Here is a 21,203-nt window from a genome sequence, read left to right as displayed (position 1 = left end):
GGACTCTGGAAATATCAACTTATTTATTGAAAGATATGAACTTCGCTGGTAGAGTTCTACCGGTCATTCCGAAAAGTATCAGTAGGATACAGAGAGTTACAAAGAATCACAGCAGACTTAACATATGACAAGCTACCAAACCACGAATCATTTTGGTAGTCAAACACACAGCGTAAAAGTTGCTTCCTAAGTCTCTTCGATTGCTGATCGAGAAAGTTCGTACCCTCTAGTTGACAACCGAACATTTCTTCCTGACCTCACCTGTTGAGCCAGTGAGGACACCAACATTCCCCATGTTGATCATGGAGTCCCCGAAGTCCTTGAAGAATTCCGACTCGGAAGCACCGGCATGGCTCAGGACGTATGCCTTTGTCAGGGGATGCTGCAGGAGAGCCTCGTCAGAGTGGAAGACACCTCTGCTCTTGGCTAGCAGCTTGTAGTAGCCTGTGTCGAATGTCCTGAAGCTCCCTGGATCCATCTCCACGAAAGTGACGGCGTCGTTGGGTTTGCAGATCGTCCTCAACTTCGCCAGGTAGTACTTGTCGAGTGTGGGATCGATGTCGGTGGGCGTGGCCTTGCCGGTGAAGTTGTAGAGCCTGTCGTTGAAGGCTGCGCAGTGCGAGATCCCGATCGTGTGCCCACCTAGTTGGCAAACATGAAAACTTCATATCTCTGTAGCAAACCATCTGAAGTCCGATCTCTTAAGTTGAAGAGAGAGAATGCACCTGATAGAACAACAAGGTCCTTCACGCTCAATCCTTTGGATGCAAACATTGAGATCAACGTAGTGATGTTAGCGGTGGGTGGTGGCAGCTGTTTGGTCTCGTTGGCTATGGACACAAAGCCATCCCTTCGGCCAGTCGGCACAGGCCAATAGGGTCCTTTGCTCTGAGGAAAGATGGCCATCAGCTAAACAAATCCCTTGACGTTTACCGTATATCGGTTATAGAAAAAAGATGAAGGTTATCGTACCAAAACCACCGCATCCCTGGCGACCAAAGCTAGGATATCAGCGCAGGAGACGATCCCGGGGCAAGCTTTCTCCAGTTTAGCCTTCACTCTGTCAATGACACCATAGCCTCTGAGTGAGAGGTTGGGACGTGCGTCCTTCTCAGCTACATTTCCCTTCGTGGAGTTCAACAAGACTGACCCATCACATCCCTGCATTCTGAAAAGTTTAGGCAAAACACATTTTCGACGTTTCGATGATAGCTCAAAGTTGACATTACCCTTACGAAACAATCGTGGAAGTGCATCCTCAAGAGAGGACCAGCAAGGCTTGGTGCGACTTTGATGACTTTGGCCATCTCCTCGAACACGATAGATTCGGCATTAGGACACGCCTTGCTGTAGTAACCAAGACTCAATCCCTGTGCCTCTGCTGACCCTGTGAGCAGAAGGGAGAGGGCAAAAGAGGCCAAGAGCATCGAGAGAGTCTTAGAGGCCATCTCAGAAAGCAAAGATCGGTTGGCTCTGTGATGCTGAAGCTATGAGGGACTTGGAGCACTTATATAGAGTGAGCCTCATGAGTGCTACAGCTAGCCTCTGCATGTTCACTTCTTTGTTTCTTACTTCATTACTCTACATCTTTCTTTCTTATGATTGGGAATCTTCCAGTTAGATATATCAAGTGACGTATAGCAAGTATAGTGAGCAAGGTTCCATACCATTTGTGGCAGGATTTAGTTGACCATGTTGGGGAAATATGTTGGCTTAAAGCTAATAGTAATTGACTCGTCTGCTACTTTCAGTTCTACATCCTAAAGTTGAGAGAGTCAATTGACCGTGAAGAGTTAACTCTGTACATCTATTTACACATTCTTTAGAAGTAAAAATCCAACTTGGACAAAGCATACCATTTTACGGAGATAAGAGCTAAAAGGACCGACAATTAAGTTGCTATGAGAAGCTTGGGAGCTCTGCTCAGATGATGAAAAGAAAAAGAGCTACTTTTGCCTTCTCTTCATGCAGCTTGGACAGCAACATTTGGATGTCTAAGTAGTTGTGTCACCACCTTTAACATAATGGATCACATGCACCAGAAGTTTCTCCAATCTGAAACAACATGGTCTTTAGCACAATGCCAAGTTAGAAAAACAGAGGACTTCAACTACTACTAGCATAGTTTTCTGAGTAGGTGAAGATGAGGATTGGAAATAGAATGCTGGTTTATCTCCCAACCCAAGCAATGCCAGATAAGCTGTCCAACAAGAGTCCTTCAGTAGTTACTTGCTTTGAAATAACAAGATTATAATTTGGATGTCACCCACTGATGACCTACAAAGTATGAGGGATGCAAAAGCTTTGGTGAAGATATGATTTGGTTTTTCATGTTCATTGTTATCTGTATGGCTCTTAAGATAATCATGTTACTTATCGACTGAGAGATGCTGGTACAGCTTGTCTGAGCAATACATGATTTCTGATGTCCTGCTTGACAAAATTTTTCTTTATCACTCACAATGCCTAGTAAAGTATTTATCTGAAAATTGAAGAAAGATTAATGAATTTGTGTTGCTGCAGCCATTAACTCCTCACATCCATTGCAAACACTGAGTCAAAACAAGTAAAAGAAGAAAAGGAAAGAAAAAGATGCTTTTAGGTGAAAAGAAAAAAAGTGTGATTTCTACAAATCTCTACTTGGTTTACTAAAAGAGGCAGCATATGCGAGCTGCATCAGACAATGCTTGTATGGACCCAATCACATGTCACCATTGCACTGGAAAAGAAGCACTTCTCTTCATTAATCATTTATTTGAGATCATATGACATATGGCAAATTATATCTAATGCAAATGGACTTACCTAAAGACCTTTGGATTAGACAGAGGTGTTGCTAAAGACAGAGAGGTAGGTGACACAGGCTGCTAAGAACATGCTGTTGGCCGGTGACATGAGATGGTTTCTTTCCATCAACCTCACTGCAACACTAAAATACTAAGACAGTTCTTCCAGATGGCTATCAGACAATACTAAAAATTTAGATGTCGGCAGATCAACTCAAGAAAATTTTACCAAGGTGAGTGTATTTGCTAGTAACCTCAAGAACTCGAATGTCGTGAAAACTTTTGGCACCGGTGGCTGTCTTTGATTGTTATGTCGCATACTTTAAGTATGGAATTCAGGTAAATTTGAGTGAAGTTTTGCATAGTTTAACTTAATTCAGTTCGATAATTTGGTCAGCATAGGTCAAGCGACTCGCATCCAGTATAAGCCCGAAAAAACAACTTTGGTCGAAAAATGTCTCGATTTGGTCTAGTTGGATGACACAGAGTTGAGACATCTTCAGTGGCAAATGCCTTGGAGAATTAGACGAATTAAAATTAGATATGTGATCAAGTCAACCAGCAATTATTTAGAGGCCAAAAACTGTCAGACTTTGAATGGAATACTGAGGATGAATAGTTATGTACATTATGAAAAGCCAAGTAGCTCATTATACTAAATATTTGGGTCAAAGGACCCAATGAAGAACATGAAGAAGCACCAAAGTACAACTATGCCGAAGCTTCTTTCTTCACTTTAAATTTCTTTCAAAGAAGCTGCTTAGCTACTACTCTCTTCCTCTGTCTCTCAAAAAAACTGCTTGACTTCTTTGTATACTCAAAGGCAGTTTTGCTTGTCCAGCAAAGTCATGTTGGGTTATGAAACTTATTAGAAGTAAGAGATTCTATATATGGCTGGCCATGTGAATATATAGTTGGCTTGGTCTCTATCTATTTCTATATTATGTTATAATTTTGATTTATGGAGTATTAGTTCTATACTGAGGGAGAATTTAATTTGGGAGTTTCTTGGAAATCTCTTCAATTACAAGGCATGAATGAAAATGATTAAATAAAACATAATAGAAAACATGCTCAGCTTAATACATTTTTGGGCCAAGCATGTATAAAGCATAAACAGCTAATTTATATGAAATTTAGTGAGTAGGAAGAACACTAGCAATAAAATGAAGCCTACCAAGTGCTACACAAACTAAAGGCACAGCACACTCCTCTGGGACTCTTTTCCAGGATCCTTTAGTGAACTATTAGCAGCTTCAGAAGAGGTTAAAGCAACAGAGATTTCTCAGATTAGGAGGCTGAAATCATGCTAGACTTCTAATTTAATAAGCGAATCATCGATCAACATCTTATCCTCGTCTGAAGCAAGAAAGTCAAACATTTTTCGTAGTTAATCCTCATTAGATATTATGAATTTGGCTCAGCTGACCTGCCTCATAAATTGGCACTTCCTCGCATATGCTGCAAGCTCCACTAATAATGGAGAACATTGAGTAGAAAATTAAGGAGTTGACTTGGAAGGTGCTAAACTAAGGACAAGTTGCACCATCCAATATAATGTATTCCAGACCTCAAATAAGATGACAAAAAAATGAAAATAAAGAAACGATATTTGCTTAATTGTTCTTCTACGTAGTAGTATTCGACTCTGCTGCAGTACGCTTGACATGTCAAACAGAGTATTTCATTTCACTGTCTTTATCTTCAACACTTGTCTACCATGAATGAAATCTTTTCCTGGCTTTTTCATCTCATCTCCTCGTGATTGTGCTGAAGTAATTAATTAAAAGATTTTTTGGAACATAATAAGTGCATTTCCAATTCAGATGGGAGCAAAAGTGGAATAGTGCCTGTACATCTATGCTCGATTCCAAGAACGTATGCAACCACAATAACTCATTGATCATCATGCAGCAACTGTCCATGCACTGGATAATTGTTGGCCCAGTGTAGCAGCATCTTTGGCTATGTAGCAGAGATCAATGAGTTTCCAAAATCTAAGATAGTAGTTGGTTGTTGATGTCGGGTGGTCAACTCCAGCTCATTCCATCATTTTCATGAAATAATAGGAAGATAGTACAAGCGATCCAATGGAATTGGAACATTAATGCGATAAGGGTTGACACTTAGTAAGATGCAGATAACATTCTCAAAATCAAATCGAGATTTCTTATAGACTTCCATTCTCTTTCTGCTTCTTCTTAAATATGTTTCCGGAGTAGTTACTCCTTTGACCGCACAAAGCATCCACTGCATGCGAGGAACACCTGTCCGCTCTCCCGTACCACTATTCCTGCCAAAGAGAAAGAACCCAAAAATTGGCGAAATAATAATAACATCAAGCCTACCATCTTTGCCTCGTAGTTGGAGTCAACCAATATCTCATCTGTCATTCAAATCTCACTGTTCGTGTTTTGCCCATTTGTCCATTTCTGACGCTTGTTGCCACTTCTTGTGTTCATATTGATGAATACTTGTGTCCATATTGAACAGGAACTATTCATTCTTGGGAAAAAGGCGACAGAAGCTGGGTCATTCCTATCTGATTTCCGCAGCAATCCAGATCTTCCGTAAGTGTTCACACCTCCTTTTTCCTATATAGGAGGAGAGTGACACAGAACACTCTCCTTCTCTCCTTTTGCTTCCTTCCGTTTCGCCATCACCTGTATCATACTCTCCATCGTTTCTTGCAGTAATCTATTCTTCATGTCGTAGCGAGGAAACAAATAGATATCCATAGTGAAGCGATGGCCAAAACCGCGCACTTGGTGAGTACTCATATAGGTACTTCAATCAGCTGCTGTTCCAATGTATTCTGTTGTACCCACTCCTCCCAACTTATTATCACTGCTTCGACTCGTCTACGAAGAGTTCTTACGAGCTTGCATCGACCCGAGAACTGAAACCGGATACTTCAGAGAGGGAGACGTTCGACTGCTTCGTTGCTGTTGACATCGATGAGATCTCTCAGCAACTCGTAGCAAACACCAAGGATCATTCCAGTTCAAGCCCACGAGTACTCTTCCTTTTTTCCTGTTCTTTGTCCTCTACGATTTCATGTTGATTTGGTAGAAGATTAATCATGAATGTTTATTGACGATTTAACTCATCGGGATCTGGTTTCTAAAGTTGACGAAGAAGATTCCTTCAAGAAAAGGATCACATGGCAGCGGCGTCGAAAAAGAGAAGAGCAAGACTGTGGAAGGAGAGGAGCATCCTGGCGCCGGTGAGTCACGACCCGAGTCGTCCGGGTTGTGGACGAGTGCGCTCGCCATCGGACTCACGTAACTGATTGGGCTTTGTACGATGGATAATCGCGCAGGTGGGCACGGATGGGCCGAGAAGTCGCCTCTTTCGGTACACGTGGCGATCGAGGGTGAGGCAGTCGGGATTCCCCGTGCGATGGCTCCGACACTGGATGGAGCGAGGTGGAGGCGAGTCGGCGCTCGGCGTCCAACCTCGCGATGGCTCGACCCAAGCGGAATCGTTGTCGTCTTCGCCACCTTGTAAGTTTATGATACCATCTGTTTCTACAGAAAAACTAGGGTATTTTTATGAACGAATGCGATTCTCCCTTTTAATGCTTATTATACGAGAGAAATAACGATCAATAAGTTTCTTATTATTTTAACAGTTTGGTCGGTAATAATCGTTCACTTTTCATGATTTCTAGTATAAACTTAGTCTTCTCCAATGCCAATCTCTTGTAATGATACCAATATTAATATGGCTTTAAAACCATGTCGTCATAGTAATGGTAGGTGTCGATGGTGACACATTTCCACGAGTATATGAAATAGTTGGATTACTTGCACAAAACGGCAAGAAGAACGAAGGAAGCATTCTTTGACTAAAAATGGGTCCTCCAATGGTGACAATTTGATGCGTGGGGGTCTCGAATCAATGTGCAAAAGGGAGAGAAAGTATGCGACTATGATGCAAATTCAACTTTCTTTTAGTTGAGTTTCTCGGCTTGCATTTCAAGAAAAGAGTTGTTCCATGTCCTTTCCTTTTTCCTCCTTTAATTCCCTTAGGTGTCAAGTCACCCTCAGGAGGGTGAAACCTGGTGATGGTGATGCTAATGGTAGAAACTTGGACTTAAAAGTTTGAATTATTATTATTGATCAGATAGATAGCCTCGAGCTGTACTTTCTTTTGGATAATGTTTCTATCGGTCACATAGATAGCGTTGGTAGCAAGAATTAGAGCTAATAGGAAACATAGTAAAGCAGTAAGAATTGGATTCGGTGATTTAGATTTTCGATGTGTGGTCTCATTTGTGCAGGTCTTGTATGGGAACACTGATACTGCTATACCTCACACTCTCCATGGGCAAGATGAACAGCGGTAATGAAACTGCCAGGTGATGTGATCCTCACCACCACCACCACGGGGTGAATTCAGAGCAATATATATTGCTCAAAAGACGGATATTTTTTACTGTGGTCATGCTTTGCATCTTCTCGATCCTACCTTATAACAAAGACAGAAGAACATGCAGAAGCTGACAAGAATGAGACTTCTTGAGTCGTAGATGGATGCATAGATAGAGGTAGCTCAGTCAGCATGTTGTGGGATATCACATTTTCTCTTTTCCACAGATACTTGGTTTGCTTTCCTGAATGCATTGCACTTTGGCTTGTTCTACTACTCCGCCGGTTCCTAATCTTGTCGGAAATGCGTGTTGTGGAAGGTATGTGGAGGACTCAAGACAGACAATTTGATGCTGATGGCATTGCATGTTGTGAGAGGCATGTGGAGGAGATTCAAGAAGTTCTAGCTCTTCTGATATGCCCAAAAAAGTAGAGAAGAGAAAGAAGGCATGTCAAAGTTATCTAGTATTAGTTGATTATTGAATTTAATACCATCAAACTAGCTACAGGAATTGGCAGTAAGGTATGAACCATCAAAGAGAAAATGATCTGCACACAGATGAGCCAAAGATCATGTCATGGCACCGACCACAGTTCTTTCCTTGCCAACAGAAAGCGTATATTTTTGTCTGAACATAGAGAAAGGGTTGGGGATCATACAAAACATTAACAAACTACAGATTTATAATTCTTTAAATTGAGCCTCTTATTTTAAAATGAGACAGCCCAAAATCGATGCATGCAACAAATATCTGTTCAGAGTGACAGAGAACAATTGCACAACTAAAGCACACAAAAATGAAAAGGGCATTTACAGTAACTTTGGTTCTTCTTGTCCAAAGAACCAGAGGAACCAATCCTTTCTCCATGGACAATTCCTTACTGGGGGTCCTTGATTGTTTCCACAAGTCAAGAGCAACAGGCCTTTGGCACGAAGAACGACCACCACTTCCCTGTAGCCCGATCTCCGTTGCAATTTGTCCCGTCAGCTGCATGACTGTTGCCACTTGGGCAGCTGAACAGAGACCGTGAAGATCTACTGCTTACTTGCTTCGAGCTGGACTCGGCTGTTGGGAAGCAATTACATATGAACGGCGGACACGCATGCGATCCAACACCCTCGGCGTGGCCGCCATTGGTTTCGAGCGCCAAGTCTAAACCATTGACCTGGTTCTTCTGAGAGTTATTCGGTACAGATCTCGGCAAACTTCCATTAGCTGGGGGACCAATTGTTGCTTGAGAACCATCAGCTGAAGGCAGTGAGGGCTGAAGGGTAACTGCTTCCCTGGTTTGCAACGTCGTCCTCGCCGGTCTGGAATCCTCTGAAAACGTTGAGCTGGATCTCGCTGCCCTCTTGGTCTGCCGCAGCTCCTGTCATCTGCTCAACTTGTTCTTGCAACACTTTCTAGTGCAGCTCTTGTCATCTGCTCAATTTGTTCTTGCAACGCCTTGTGAGGCAGCTCGTCGACCAAGTCATCGGCGGCGTAGATGGCATTCCTGAACTGGATCATTAGATCAGCAGCGAGCTGGGTGGTGGAAGCCTCTTCCCCGCTGTCTTGAGCATAGAAAGCTGTAGTGTCTGGAGCTGCTGTTGAAGGCTGGGGAACGGTGGGGGATTCTCGTTCACCAGATTGGAGGCCAACCGGTGGAAGGTAGAATGAAGCGTGCGAGGTGCGAACATTCCATACTGCGGTGACGGGTGAAGCAGCCATATGGAGGAGCAGTGACTTCTTTGTCTGGAGCAGTAAGAAGAAGGGGGTGGGAAGGGGGGCGGGGGGCCAGAGGTGGAAATGGTGGCAGAGCTTGGTGGGCAAAGATGGCCTCTGTCTCCCTGCTTAGGAAGGTAAACAGGGAGGAAAGAGAAGCCCACTCCCTAAGAAGGTTTTGTAGCAATAACAAAAACCAGTAGAGAATGTCCCTAACAGTGTCAAAAAAACCTAAATTTACTATCAAAATACACATAACAACTTCTTCTTAGTTTTATTGGAACATTGGATTGATCAGTGTATTTACGTATGAATGTCATATATATTATTTGATATAATATAAATTTTAATTTAAAAAAAAATAAAATAGGATATTTACAGCCTAGCCTCACAGGAAACGCCGGCAATTGATAGGAATCATTGCCAAGTTGTTGTTGAACAGCAAACGAATAAATAAAAGAAAAAAAATTTGAGAAGAAGATGAAGATGAAGAAGGAATTTTATGGATTAGATGAAAAGGTATCTTTTTATATATGTTAATTCTAATCATAATATTTCCTTTTGTGTTTATAGTTTTATAACTTGAAAGGTATAGTATTTAAGTATTAATAGGCATGAATTCAAGATTAAATATTGGCATGCAAAATAGAGATAGATTTTGGGCCAAATAAATTATGTCGACCAAGATCTAATATCAGGACAAACAAATTACAAGTTTATTACTGGTTTTATTCCCTTCAATCAATCAATAATGTAACCAGACAATTTTTTTGCAATGGAAAACTGCATGTTTGTTTAGTTCCGTCCTAATCCGAGGAAAGAGTCATGAATAGAATAAGAAAAGGAATCTTGGCTTAAATTTCTGTCGTCCACTACGGATCTGAGTAGGATTGGAGAGAGATCTTGTGATCTTTTGACCTCTAATCTGGTTCCTCTGCATGGCTTCACAACACCACATTGTTCTTCCTCGGAGAAAAAAGCTTCGAGATGTTCGATTCGTAAAGAACTTGATGTCTGCTGCTAAATCGAAGATGTCGAGTGGTTTGAAAGCTTGGAATGGGAATTACAATGAAAGCATTCAAGTTTTGAAGTCAGGCGAGAATTCACAAGCTGTTCTTTTTACTTCAAGTAATTCAAGCCAAAACTTAGAAGTTTATGATTGACCAAAGAAAAGAGAGCCAGCAGGCATTACCTGTGGCACCTGCTTCCAGGGATGCTTCATATCATGGTCATATAGAGCCGATGATTCTCTCTTTCGCATATTTGATACGGCTGATGCATTCATTACTGAATCCAATGCCAATCCAACACCAAGGTCAATGAGGTAACATGTCGAAGGATTTATTCTTTTCTGTGGAACGAAGATTCTACCTACGGTCTTACAAAGTTTGGCAACAATCGCAGACCTCATGTGGTTTTATCTCCTCCTACAAGTGATTATGAACAGCGACTGAGAAGTTTTGTTTTATTTTATAGTTCCTGCGAAATCTGAAACAGGTTGTGCACGTCCAAATATTTATCGAATACTGCCAATTTTTTCATGTTGCCTCCTCCCCAAGTAGTACATCTTGAAGGTAGCTCAAGCGGTTTCTACCTCTGTTTCTTCGATTTACAAATGTAACCTATAGATCTATCTGTTTCCTGTCAACTGTTTCGAGGTTCAGATGACTGCAACACTTACTATTTGGACTCTAAATATTTAGCACTCCTCGGGACTATGGTTTGTCGCAATTTTAGATCTATAATTAGTGGCCAAAAAGCTAAAATTGGCACTCGGAGAAAAGAGCTGTGGAGGGAATCGCTGGATGTTTCATCTGCTTCAAGCAAGAAACCTTGTGAGCCCAACCTTGTGGCCCATTCGCCTGACGTCTTGCTGGACTTGTTGTCGGTATTCCCCAAAGCTGAACTTCCTGTAGATGGCCGGCTGTGCGCTGCTCTCGATCACAGTTTCGTTGGAGGGGCACATAAAGTAGGCCACTGAGAACCTTTCCAGGTGTGGGTTCGACATGACCCTGTGCTCCACACTCTTGTATAAGCCATTGCTCCATGCCTGCATTCCCATAAAACACCAGGTCTCCGTCTCGGTCGAGTATTTCATGTGTCAAAAGCACCTGGAAACACTTACTTGCAAGAACTATTTTCTCACCTGGAATAGATCGCCGATGTTGATGACGAGCGTGTTAGGATTAGGCCTAACAGTGAACCATCTCCCACCCTTCTTCAACTGCAGCCCGATCACTTCGTCTTGGCACAGGATGGTGAGGAAATCACTGTCAGTGTGAGGAACCAATCCAAACACTTGAGCAGGTATTGGGCATGGCGGATAGCGGTTTAGCCGTAGATAACACATGTTACGTGTGCAGTTTTCCTTCATATATGTGCCATCGCGTCCAAATCCTTCCGCAAGCGTATCGACCAGTTGAGTTGCCAGTTGGGCCATCGCCAAAGAAAGTTCTTCTATCACGCACCTGCGTTGCAAGATGGCCATTTGAAGCATTACTGAGGGTGTCATAAGAGATATGCAAAGTAACTTAACAGATGTGGAAATAAACTTAGGGTTCACAAGAGATATACACAGTCAACCGAGAGATCTATGAGGAAATCCAAGCTTAGCAAGAAAACCATGTAATTTGGCTGCAACACGTCATGTATTATCTATTACTCCGTGATATAAGGGACATCTTGTGAAGTACCTGATCGTGCTACTTCTTGCAGGCTTGTTTGACGAAGATAAAGGAACATGAAACGCCTCCGACCACGACAAGTGCTTCAGGCTGGTCGCCGTGGGTGTCCCCCACCGATAGCTGTCGTCGGAGAAGTCGAGGAGTTTCTCGCTGGTCTTCCGCTTGAACGGTTGACGAAACATCTTAACCTGCTCCTCTCGCAACCTCGCCAAGAGACCGTCGGGTATGCCGTGGCTCACTATCTGGAAGAAGCCCCACTCGGAGGCGGCGGTGACGATATCTTGCTTACATTGCGCGGCCTCGAGCACGTCGTGTAGACGGCTGAGATCGATGAGCGGGAGGTCGCAGCACTCCACCACCTCGGTTTCAGTGTCAATGGCTTGTTGTCCGCCGAAGAGGCTCTTGTAGGTGGCTAAGAATGGTGGACTGTGATCCATCACAGGAGCAGTGTGAGCCTGAGGGAAGGAGATGAACTTAGTGCTTAACTCTCACGAAGAAGAAAACCAACAGGCCTTCATGTTTATATAGCCATGAGCTCAGACCTCTGATGTTTAATCCAATGTTGTCTTGCTTTTACTTTCAAGGTAAAATTAATTAAACTCTGTTAAAAATATAACTCTAAATCATATCTTTGAGTTAGGATTTTGGATAAAATAGCAATAATAACTAATTTAAGAATTATTTTCGAATATCTCTGGCTCACACGTTCCATAAAATTATATCCCCATTTAATTTAAGTAAGTCATCCGTCATCTACACGAGCCTTAAAGCCCATGCAGTAAGAAATTTCCTACGAATTCAAAATTTATGGATTGAATTTGAGCCATCTGTCATGAAGGTGTAAGGAGAATGTTAAAAATATAAATGATATCTCATTTACAGGCTTAAGTTCACTACTCAATAGCTAATGATGACGTAACGCAGGAATATATGAACCACTATCACATCTTCATCACATAAATGGAAAAGTAAGAAACAGTGTACTCCTCAAGAGAAAGAAACCCAATTCCAGAACTTCTTCCTGATGACATAAACGGAAATGTAAGAAATGGTAAAAGAAACCCACTTCTAGAATTTCTTCCTTGTAGAAAGAAAGAGTTATCCTTTCTTGTGCCTTGTCCGGTGTGAACACAATGGCCTTTCTCTTTCTGATGTATTTAACATCAACGTTCCAGAGTTCGCTTTAACATTGGGATGCGGAATTTTGTATCCCTTAAAACTAATAATTGTTTTACTTGAATATATACGGTGTAATCGGAGAGGAGACAAAAAAAAAGAAAAAGAAGGCGTAAGATTTTGGGGAATTGGCTTCATCCGCATGGACAAAGCAGCATAAGCATCTCCGTGTTTGGAGGGGGCGGCGGGGCGTGATTTTGGAGCATGCCACCCTCATAATTGTCGACCATCGTTTCTGCCGAACGCTCCACTTCGAGGCTTTCTGCGCCCAGAAGCGACGCAACGCGACGTGGGACTAGAAGCTGCGGCCGTGGACGGACATGACCCATCATGCGACGTCTCTCCTCTTCCCCGACTCCATCGCACATCAGTCTCTCCTCCTTGTATCCTTGCACACCCCCCACACGCCCACGGCCACAAGGTGTGCTGGCCATACTGGCCACATCCCACGTTGCAGCTCTACCCAGTTTGTATTCTTTCGTAAATTTGTTTTGTTTTCTACGTTCGAGGAATTGTCACGTTAGGGACATGGATGCTAAAGATCTGGTGAGGGTAATATCCTTTTATGATACCAGTGAGAAACTCAGCTTTGATGTAAGAAACGCTATGCTGGTCTTCTCACCTAATCCGAAAACAAAGACGGAAAGTAGGGAGTCGATATCATGGGATTGTTATGAACATTGGGCCACTACACTCGAAACAACAATCGGAAAGAATTCTCACCGGGAATAAAGATTTGGAAATAGTTCTACAACAAGTTTGAACAGGTCGGCAAGAAAAGCCAGTGGCTGGGTTGGCACTTCTTTTTCAGCCCAGCCATCGACACTACGGGAATCGTCATTGTCTAGCTAAGAATGAAGACTTGGCATCTCACCCCAGCCATCAACACTATGGTGAAGTCATTATCTAGCTACGATTAATGAAGCGTTACGCTATATAGGTTCGACTTTACAAGCTTAACAAGGATTCCAGGCGGTGTTGTCTGACGATGTTGGAGAACTCCGTGTGTGGATCTCACTGCAGCAGGTCATTGAATGACCACATCAATGGGCGGAAACGTTTGCCATGGTGTCCCACGGCACAGGAATAGAAAGGGACAAGGAAAAGAAGACTACAGTGAGTTGATATTTTTATGATCCAAACCAGTTTTCTCTTTGACAAGGACGACTCCACATGTAGTATCCGAACAAAGAACGCTCTGAGTTACGGAAAATATCACGGAGAATGTAAAGACAAAGCACTGCATGCGGAGAATTTAGAATAATACCTGACTTAGCTCTCGTGCCTCTGAAACAATTCCCAACACCTCCATTCTTCCCAAGGACATTTGTTTGGCTTCCTTTAACTCACCGAAAGAATACGCTTTTATCTGCTTGGATATGGATTGCGTCGCAGGAATGCACTTGATAAGAGAAGCGAACCACTATAAGATGAGATCGATCGAGAATGCAAAGACTAAACTAACCATGCGAAAAAACTACCTGATTGAGATCTCGCGCTTCCGAAACGATTCCCAACACCTTCATCTTCTTCAGCTTCCTTCGACTCGCCAATGGGATACCCTGGACCTGCTTATATAGAGATTGCACGACGTGTTAGACTCGTGAAAGGGAGCTCCGGTAGCTCTGCGACTAAACGCTGTTCCCGCTGACTAGACGCTGAAGAAGTGCCCCACTAACTAAACGCTGTGGGTGTTTGCCCTCTTGCATGGGGAAGGGAGTAATGCCGTCGCGGTCACCCCCCACAGAGGCCTTCGACACGCTACGGCCGCGGCTTTAACCCAGAGTTCATGAGGTGATTTCAGTGAGAACGATGGATGCACATGGGCTCAATGAGCAATGATGCGATCGTGTGTGTACGGATTAATGTCAGGCATTGCACGGATTAATGCTCGTAAATGGTGTTGCTTACTGTTTCAGAAGAACGGTACTCTTCCGACCTACTAAATTGGTCCTTCACTCCCTCATTTACTCTTAAGGTACCACGGTAGTCAATTAAATCACGGCACTTGCGTATTGACTCTAATGGACTTGAGCATTTTTTTCTGAAACATCATGTATTTTATCTGCCGTAGTAATTAGAGAAATACAATTTATATCATTCCAAAGTTATTCTCTGGTCAAAAAATTCATGTCATTACCATATGGGTTGTATCAAAGAAAACATGAAGTTGTCGGTCAGTTTGTGTACTAGCTTTTTCTTTTCTTTTGACAGACGAGTATCGAAGCAATCTAATCACATAATTAATGCTTGTTTAGGACATTCGATTAAATCTTGGACGTTCTTATTAGATGATGTGAACTCTACGTTTTTGTTAAGAGAATAGGACTCAAAAGCGCATGATTATGCAAATAGCATGTACATGGCTACTCATAATCTACTAAGCCATTCGCACACATTGGTTTGCAATTCATGCATAGCTAAAATATATATTTTCCAACAGAAAAACTATTAACTCAAGGAAACCATTATTATAGAAGTCAATTATGAATACCAGAAAGAAGGGCTTAGAAGTTGCTCTAGCAATCAAATATCTTATTCATAAAATAACTAAATAACTTCACAATAAAATATCTAATTTATAAAAACTAGTGGCAATAATAATTGGAAAACTTTCTAGCAATGGAAAAACTAGCATTTACTGTCTTTTTCCAATGATCAATATCCAATGAATATTGGAAATTCAGGTGAAGAAATATACGGAAGAAATTTATTGTAGAGGCTTAATTAACAGACTTCTCTAGCAACCTTCAAGTGCTCTTGAATCTACCTTTTAATGCGGCTATTACCAAATTTTGTTTCAAACATAGTGTTTGTGTGTATATTTGAGGATCAAAGAGAGAGAGAGAGAGAGAGAGAGAGAGAGAGGCGACTGATCCCACCTAGTCACCTAGAAACAATTGCATGTCCTTGCCAAGGACATATATAGGACCCTGCCAAGGACATATATAGGAAACTTCTCCCTGGAATCTTTCGAGTGGAATGAAGGCCATACAAATCGGTACGTTTTGTTTCAGAATATTATTCCATGTAAGCTAGTATATCTTGGAGCAGTTTAAGTATTTTTACCTCAACTCCATTGTCTATGAGCTAGCGCGAGACGGATTGGAACTTCTGAGAGTTCTATTGGAATCCACTTGTAGATCCATATCACACTATTCCTGGAACCTTTGAAAAGCTAACGAGTTTAATCCCCAACTCTTCTAACTTGTTAAGGATATGCCTAAGTTTTTGAGGCATGATCGTTTTCAGAGAAGTGCTTCAGGCATCACAAGACGACGATAATGCATTATTTACTATTCGTACACCTTCAATGATTAAGGACGATAGTTGAAAACATATATTTGAGGAGAGATTAAAAACAAGAACTAGGAGAATAGTCCAGTATTAAATAAATATAGATATATATTTGAGCCTAGTTCATAATCTATCAAATTTAGTTTTTTTTATTGAATTGATGCTTGGCCCAATATATGTTTATCCTGATTAATTTGATTCATTTATCAGTAATAGATTTCTGGTATGGTATCAGAGTCAACATGAGTTTGGTAACAGGAGTTAAGCTTGCGGTCCACTGACCAGATATTATATATATATATATATAGATTGAATTGATGTATGACTCAATATATATTAATCCTAATTAGTTTGACTCAATTATCACTATGAAACATAGGAAGATTAATGTAATCTTTATATAGAACGGTTGTTTCTATATGCAGAAACTTGGTTTGTATGAAAAATCATAAGCTGAACCAGATAAGAAGTGACAACAAAAGGAAGACATGGAAAAAGCCTAAACTTACTTGGGGAGGTCTGGGAGGCGTTGACTGATCCCTGGAATGAAGCAGTTGAGCAATTAATGTGGTGAAGCTACAGATATAAAGTGTTCAGCCATATCTCTGTGTTGCTTGGGTGTCTGGCTGCTAAAAAGAACACGTTCATCCATAGAATATCAAAGGATATATAGTACACTTCTGCAAAGGGATTGGCAGAGTGTTAGGAATCAGGATCAGAAGAGAAACGAGGACCAAAGAAGTTGATGAAGTGGGGATAGATAGAGCTAAAATGATTATGTCGGATGAAGAAAGATTCAATGAAACAAGAAAACTAAATAGTTTTCTCTAGCCTTCTCCTTCACAAATCACAACCAGCAAGTCACATGCTGCGGTTGAATGGATTGTACCACCTTCATTTCACTCTCTTTCTCTCTGTTGATTCTGTGTATTTTAGTAGCCGTCCATGTCGGCATGATATATATAAGGTTGACTGACTCTCATGTATCAGCGACGCCAAACATCTCTTGCAATGATTGGGAAGGGTAGGAATGGTTGGACTTATAGCTACGTTGACAAGCCACATGCACATAAAGATCCTAATAACTCTGCAGAATCTTCTCTAATGTGGACCACGCATAGGATGTTAGCATTGTTAAATGGTAATTCAGATTCTATTGTGATTCCTACAACCCTTTCATGTAGTGCCTTTACAATTGCAAGATTTCTTGGTGACCTCCAGATTTGATATAACTCTTGAATCCTGGAGTTGTCTCCAAAACGGTAGAAGCAAATAGGAGAATTTGGCTGAAACATGTTCAGTGCAGTGTAGTTGTTAGTTGTGGTAAAGCATGCATACAGGACAGAATACTTAAGTTGGTAGATATATATATATATATATGCTATCAGTACATACATACATACGTACGTACTTACGTACATACATACATACGTACATATAATGAGACTTCAATAATGCTTCATATAATCATTACCTACATAAGATTCAAAGTTCACACCAACGTTTCAGGAGAAGAACATCATATCTTTAATTTCACTACTGACACGACAAAGAACACTTGGAGGCAACCTTTTGGAAGCATTTAATTTTATCTGGAAAGCTATAGAACGGGAACTAGTTTTAGCCTGTCGAAGGCATTTAATCTGATTTGCAGACTCCCACTATGACTGCACCAACAGCTTGCATAAATATCGACAACATCTTGGATCTAACTTCGGCACAAACTGCGACGTTGACCCTTTTCCTTCAGACGTTCGAAGAGCACAAGTAGAGGATAGAGCTCCCGTAAGTGTTGTTGGACGTCGGCATGGCCACAGAAGCTTCGCTGCGTGTCAAACTTATCCATCAGTGTTCAAGTTAAGCACGTGGGAGGACATCCATCGAGTGCTCTAAGATAAAGGATGGCTCAGATCAGAAACACCGGAAGAAGATGAATGCTTTTTCCAATCTATCTCCCTGTGCCTGAGTTAAGACATAATTATCCGCAGAGGTACAAGACCTCGCAGAAGATTGTCAATATCATAAAGACGATGCCTTCGATCTTACTATACAAATAGTAAGCATGTGAATATGTGCTGAAGGGTACGTGACATTACATTTGTGCTGACGTTGTTGAATCCCAATCATTCCTTTCTTCCTATTCACAGACACATATCTCGGAAAATACATGATGTCAATGCAACCACGTCATTCACGCATCGCCCCATACAGCCGCCCTAATCATTGAGGACGGGCGTCTTCCACTTCTCTGTGTCTGCTCAATCATCAACCATTACGTCCAAGTCGGTGTTGGGTTGCTTTGTTGGAGTACAATTGTTTGTTCATATGCATGGGCTGTACAACGTGCACACTTGACGCATTGCAAGGAAAGAGAGTTGTTTTCCAAGGGGGTACATTTATGGCTTCAACAAAAATTCTATGGTTCCTACTGCACTGCATCGTGGAGGATCTTTTGGAGAGCAGTAATTTGTCGGTGTAACACATCACGTTAACATTTAAGATGATGATAATAATAGGATCATCACATCAACTTAAACCCTTGTGAACATATTAATGTGGATCATCCATCCATCAATTGATAGGACTAGTAACAATGGTCCCTCATGAGCATTGATAGGTCACCTTTTACTCCTCCTGGTCCCAGCTCATGTCCCTTCCGCTAATAATTGTGCTACAGGAAGTCTCAAATCAAGTTCAAGTGAATCGCATGGTCTGCATTAAGTATCCTTTTGGTTGATTCTGAAAAATGCGATAGTGCAAACCCGTAAGCAATTGCCTATCAAATCAGAGACTCCTGCCGACATAGTGACGATGAGAGTGATGTTCTTTCAATGTGTGAGCACTGGGTTGGACTTTTACTGACATTGAGTGTGTACTGTCTTTCTCTTGATAAGATTTCGAAAATGCTATCAAACAACAACAGTTGTCGGTAAGAATTAAAATGTAATGGATGCTGTTGCTACTGCTATGAATCATCACTGCTTGCGGTTGGTTGCCATCATCACTCACTCGAGTCCCAAATGATTCGTATGAAGACACTAAAATCCATGCGCACCAAGAGACTCACTCAAATCATGGTAATAATTCAAACAGTGGAATCACCATTAATTTTTACTCCCTTACATCTACTACATGTAACCCTGTTTCTTCCATCATTATTCTCAGCAAGTACATGGGCTTATTATATCAGCAAAATCACCTCCTGCTAACGATGTTTCGGGCCTGAATTCAATTTCGTGATTTTTTAAATATTTATTTAAATATGTATGAAGAAATGTTTACTAATTTAGTAGATCAAGATCTTGATTGATTATTGTAAGGTTCTGATTCGAATTTCGTTTTCACCCTTTATCCTGTCCGAAAGAAAATAAAAAATCATTTCTTCTTCTAAATTACTTAAAAGCAAAATCTACTATTTAAGCTTCACCTGCGGCTTTGAACAAATACTGTGTCTTCCACTCTGTTTCTTTCTGAAATCTCTCTAATTCTACCAAAGAAAATTGGCACTCCAAATATATATTTTTTTCATGTTTGAATTCCTTTTCTTTCAAGTAATTTGGTTGTTACCAAACCTGTACGTATGTTTCATCAATCACACAACAGAAGCGCAAGTGATGTGGTACAACCGGTGGGCTTGGAACAGCGTCGACATCTCTCTGCTGAAAACAAGTCATCTGCAATACAGGATTTGGGTTCAATATGTATAGTTATATCTTTACAACATTTCAATCTCCATAAGATATCGTTAGATCTTTACAACATTTCAATCTGAATTCACCTGATGTCATAGTTATTAGCTATCTACTTTCGGCTCTGGATTTGTACCGAATCTAAAGCCACATTGCAGCCACAATCGGAGTGTAGTTATATATAGGGCAATGCGGCTTTTGATCACGCATGTAAAGGTCAACTAGAGAAGCTCGTGAATTGCAAGTGAATTGTAAGTGATCACTCATGGAATATATTTTCTTCAATAAAAGAAATATATTAAGATTCAATCGTTCTATGGTATGACCTAAGAAGCTCGTGATACAGGATGGTGGAGAGCTCCACTGGAAGACACAACGAATCAATCCAAAGAGAACAGTAGTTTTATAGGCTTGACAGCCCAGTTTACCGCCCTGTTGCATTCACGAAAGCAATGAGTAATAGTATACGACTGTACATGGTTCAGCATGTCTTTGATGTCGTGAATAGTATGAGCAATGGCCAGAGGAACTGCCTCATTCCCATTCAGCACATCTACTATCGTAGAAGAGTATGTTTAAATTGATAAATGGAGATTTTCCTTGAACTTACTGTTTGTAATCCACGTTTAATGGCTGCTGCTTCACATTGCGCAGCTGACTTGTTTTGAGTGTATTGCTGTCCAATTGCTCGACACTCTGATCTCTGATGATAAATCCAATGCTTCCATCCTGCAATAAGGAAGCACAATTAGCATTCAATTTTAACCAAGCTATAATTTTTGTCATTTGAATTAGTCAGTCTATTCCCTTCGGATATGGATTCTCTAGCACAATTAGCTAGTATAAGACAATACTTGTGTCCAAGACCATAAAATGAAAGATTTTTTTCTTTGATTAAAATGTTCAGCGTATTTTTCGAATAAATCACAACAGGTTTGCTATTGCAGTCTATAGCAGTTTGCATAGCCCCAGACTTGTTCTTTCTTGAAGCCAATCCCAGTGTCCCAGGATGCTTTATAAGAGAATGAGAAGTTGAAAGTAATTTCCCAGAGCTTCCATTATATATATATATATATATATATATATATATAGGGCATTGGAAAAAAAGATGGTCAATAGTTTTAGGTACTCAAAGGCAAAGGGAACGAGTAGATTGAACATTGAAACGAAGATGTAGCAGATAGTCAGCACTAGCAAGTAATTTCCAATTCCAACTAGATAGATTGATGATATTTAGGAATGTGAATTTGACCATATTTTGCATGAATAATTTTGTTCTAACGATTGTTATCATTACTAAGATATCGAAGAATTATGCGAGTGACCGTAAAGTGGGTTCTGAAGGTTGAAGAAAGTATGCTAAGACCACCATGATATTTATGAGAAGTAACTAAATTAAAATGAATAAGATGTAAGTCTTTTTTTTCTGAATTATTTTATCATAGAAAGTTTTTAATCAATGTTTGAATTTTGTGTATGAAACCTTCTTGAA

At 40.9% G+C, this 21,203-nt stretch overlaps 3 protein-coding genes across 6 annotated transcripts; 1 reads left to right on the top strand and 2 right to left on the bottom strand.

The window, feature by feature from the left end:
• On the bottom strand, positions 1–1,487 carry LOC135592939 (peroxidase 1-like). Its single transcript, XM_065082694.1, has 4 exons — positions 1,230–1,487; positions 973–1,161; positions 726–888; positions 1–642 (listed from the first exon to the last, which is right to left on the bottom strand). The coding sequence occupies exons 1-4, from the start codon at positions 1,446–1,448 to the stop codon at positions 227–229; spliced, it is 987 nt and encodes a 328-aa protein (XP_064938766.1). The 5' UTR covers positions 1,449–1,487; the 3' UTR covers positions 1–226.
• A 3,664-nt stretch (positions 1,488–5,151) lies between these two features.
• On the top strand, positions 5,152–7,436 carry LOC135592938 (uncharacterized). The gene is made up of 7 exons (XM_065082693.1): positions 5,152–5,191; positions 5,280–5,356; positions 5,480–5,554; positions 5,656–5,802; positions 5,916–6,012; positions 6,109–6,292; positions 7,072–7,436. Exons 3-7 carry the CDS (start codon positions 5,534–5,536, stop codon positions 7,151–7,153), a joined length of 531 nt encoding a protein of 176 aa, XP_064938765.1. The 5' UTR covers positions 5,152–5,191; positions 5,280–5,356; positions 5,480–5,533; the 3' UTR covers positions 7,154–7,436.
• A 2,930-nt stretch (positions 7,437–10,366) lies between these two features.
• Positions 10,367–16,746, bottom strand: LOC103997678 (gibberellin 2-beta-dioxygenase 8-like). 4 transcript variants are annotated; one of them, XM_018831313.2, is made up of 6 exons: positions 16,532–16,746; positions 14,207–14,296; positions 13,993–14,094; positions 11,559–12,004; positions 11,012–11,333; positions 10,367–10,915 (listed from the first exon to the last, which is right to left on the bottom strand). In XM_018831313.2, the coding sequence occupies exons 2-6, from the start codon at positions 14,249–14,251 to the stop codon at positions 10,685–10,687; spliced, it is 1,146 nt and encodes a 381-aa protein (XP_018686858.2). In that variant the 5' UTR covers positions 14,252–14,296; positions 16,532–16,746; the 3' UTR covers positions 10,367–10,684. The 4 variants fall into 4 exon arrangements, with proteins under 4 accessions (XP_018686858.2, XP_064938764.1, XP_018686857.2 ...); XM_065082692.1 differs by having other exon boundaries at positions 14,207–14,293; positions 16,532–16,745; XM_018831312.2 differs by having other exon boundaries at positions 13,993–14,127; positions 16,532–16,737.
• Between the last annotated feature and the right edge of the window lie 4,457 nt (positions 16,747–21,203).

This window comes from Musa acuminata, chromosome BXJ1-9, assembly GCF_036884655.1.
Source record: "Musa acuminata AAA Group cultivar baxijiao chromosome BXJ1-9, Cavendish_Baxijiao_AAA, whole genome shotgun sequence".
Classification (NCBI taxonomy): Eukaryota; Viridiplantae; Streptophyta; class Magnoliopsida; order Zingiberales; family Musaceae; genus Musa; species Musa acuminata.
Note: the sequence above shows the minus strand (reverse complement) of the source record. Positions and strands in the feature narration are given on the sequence as shown.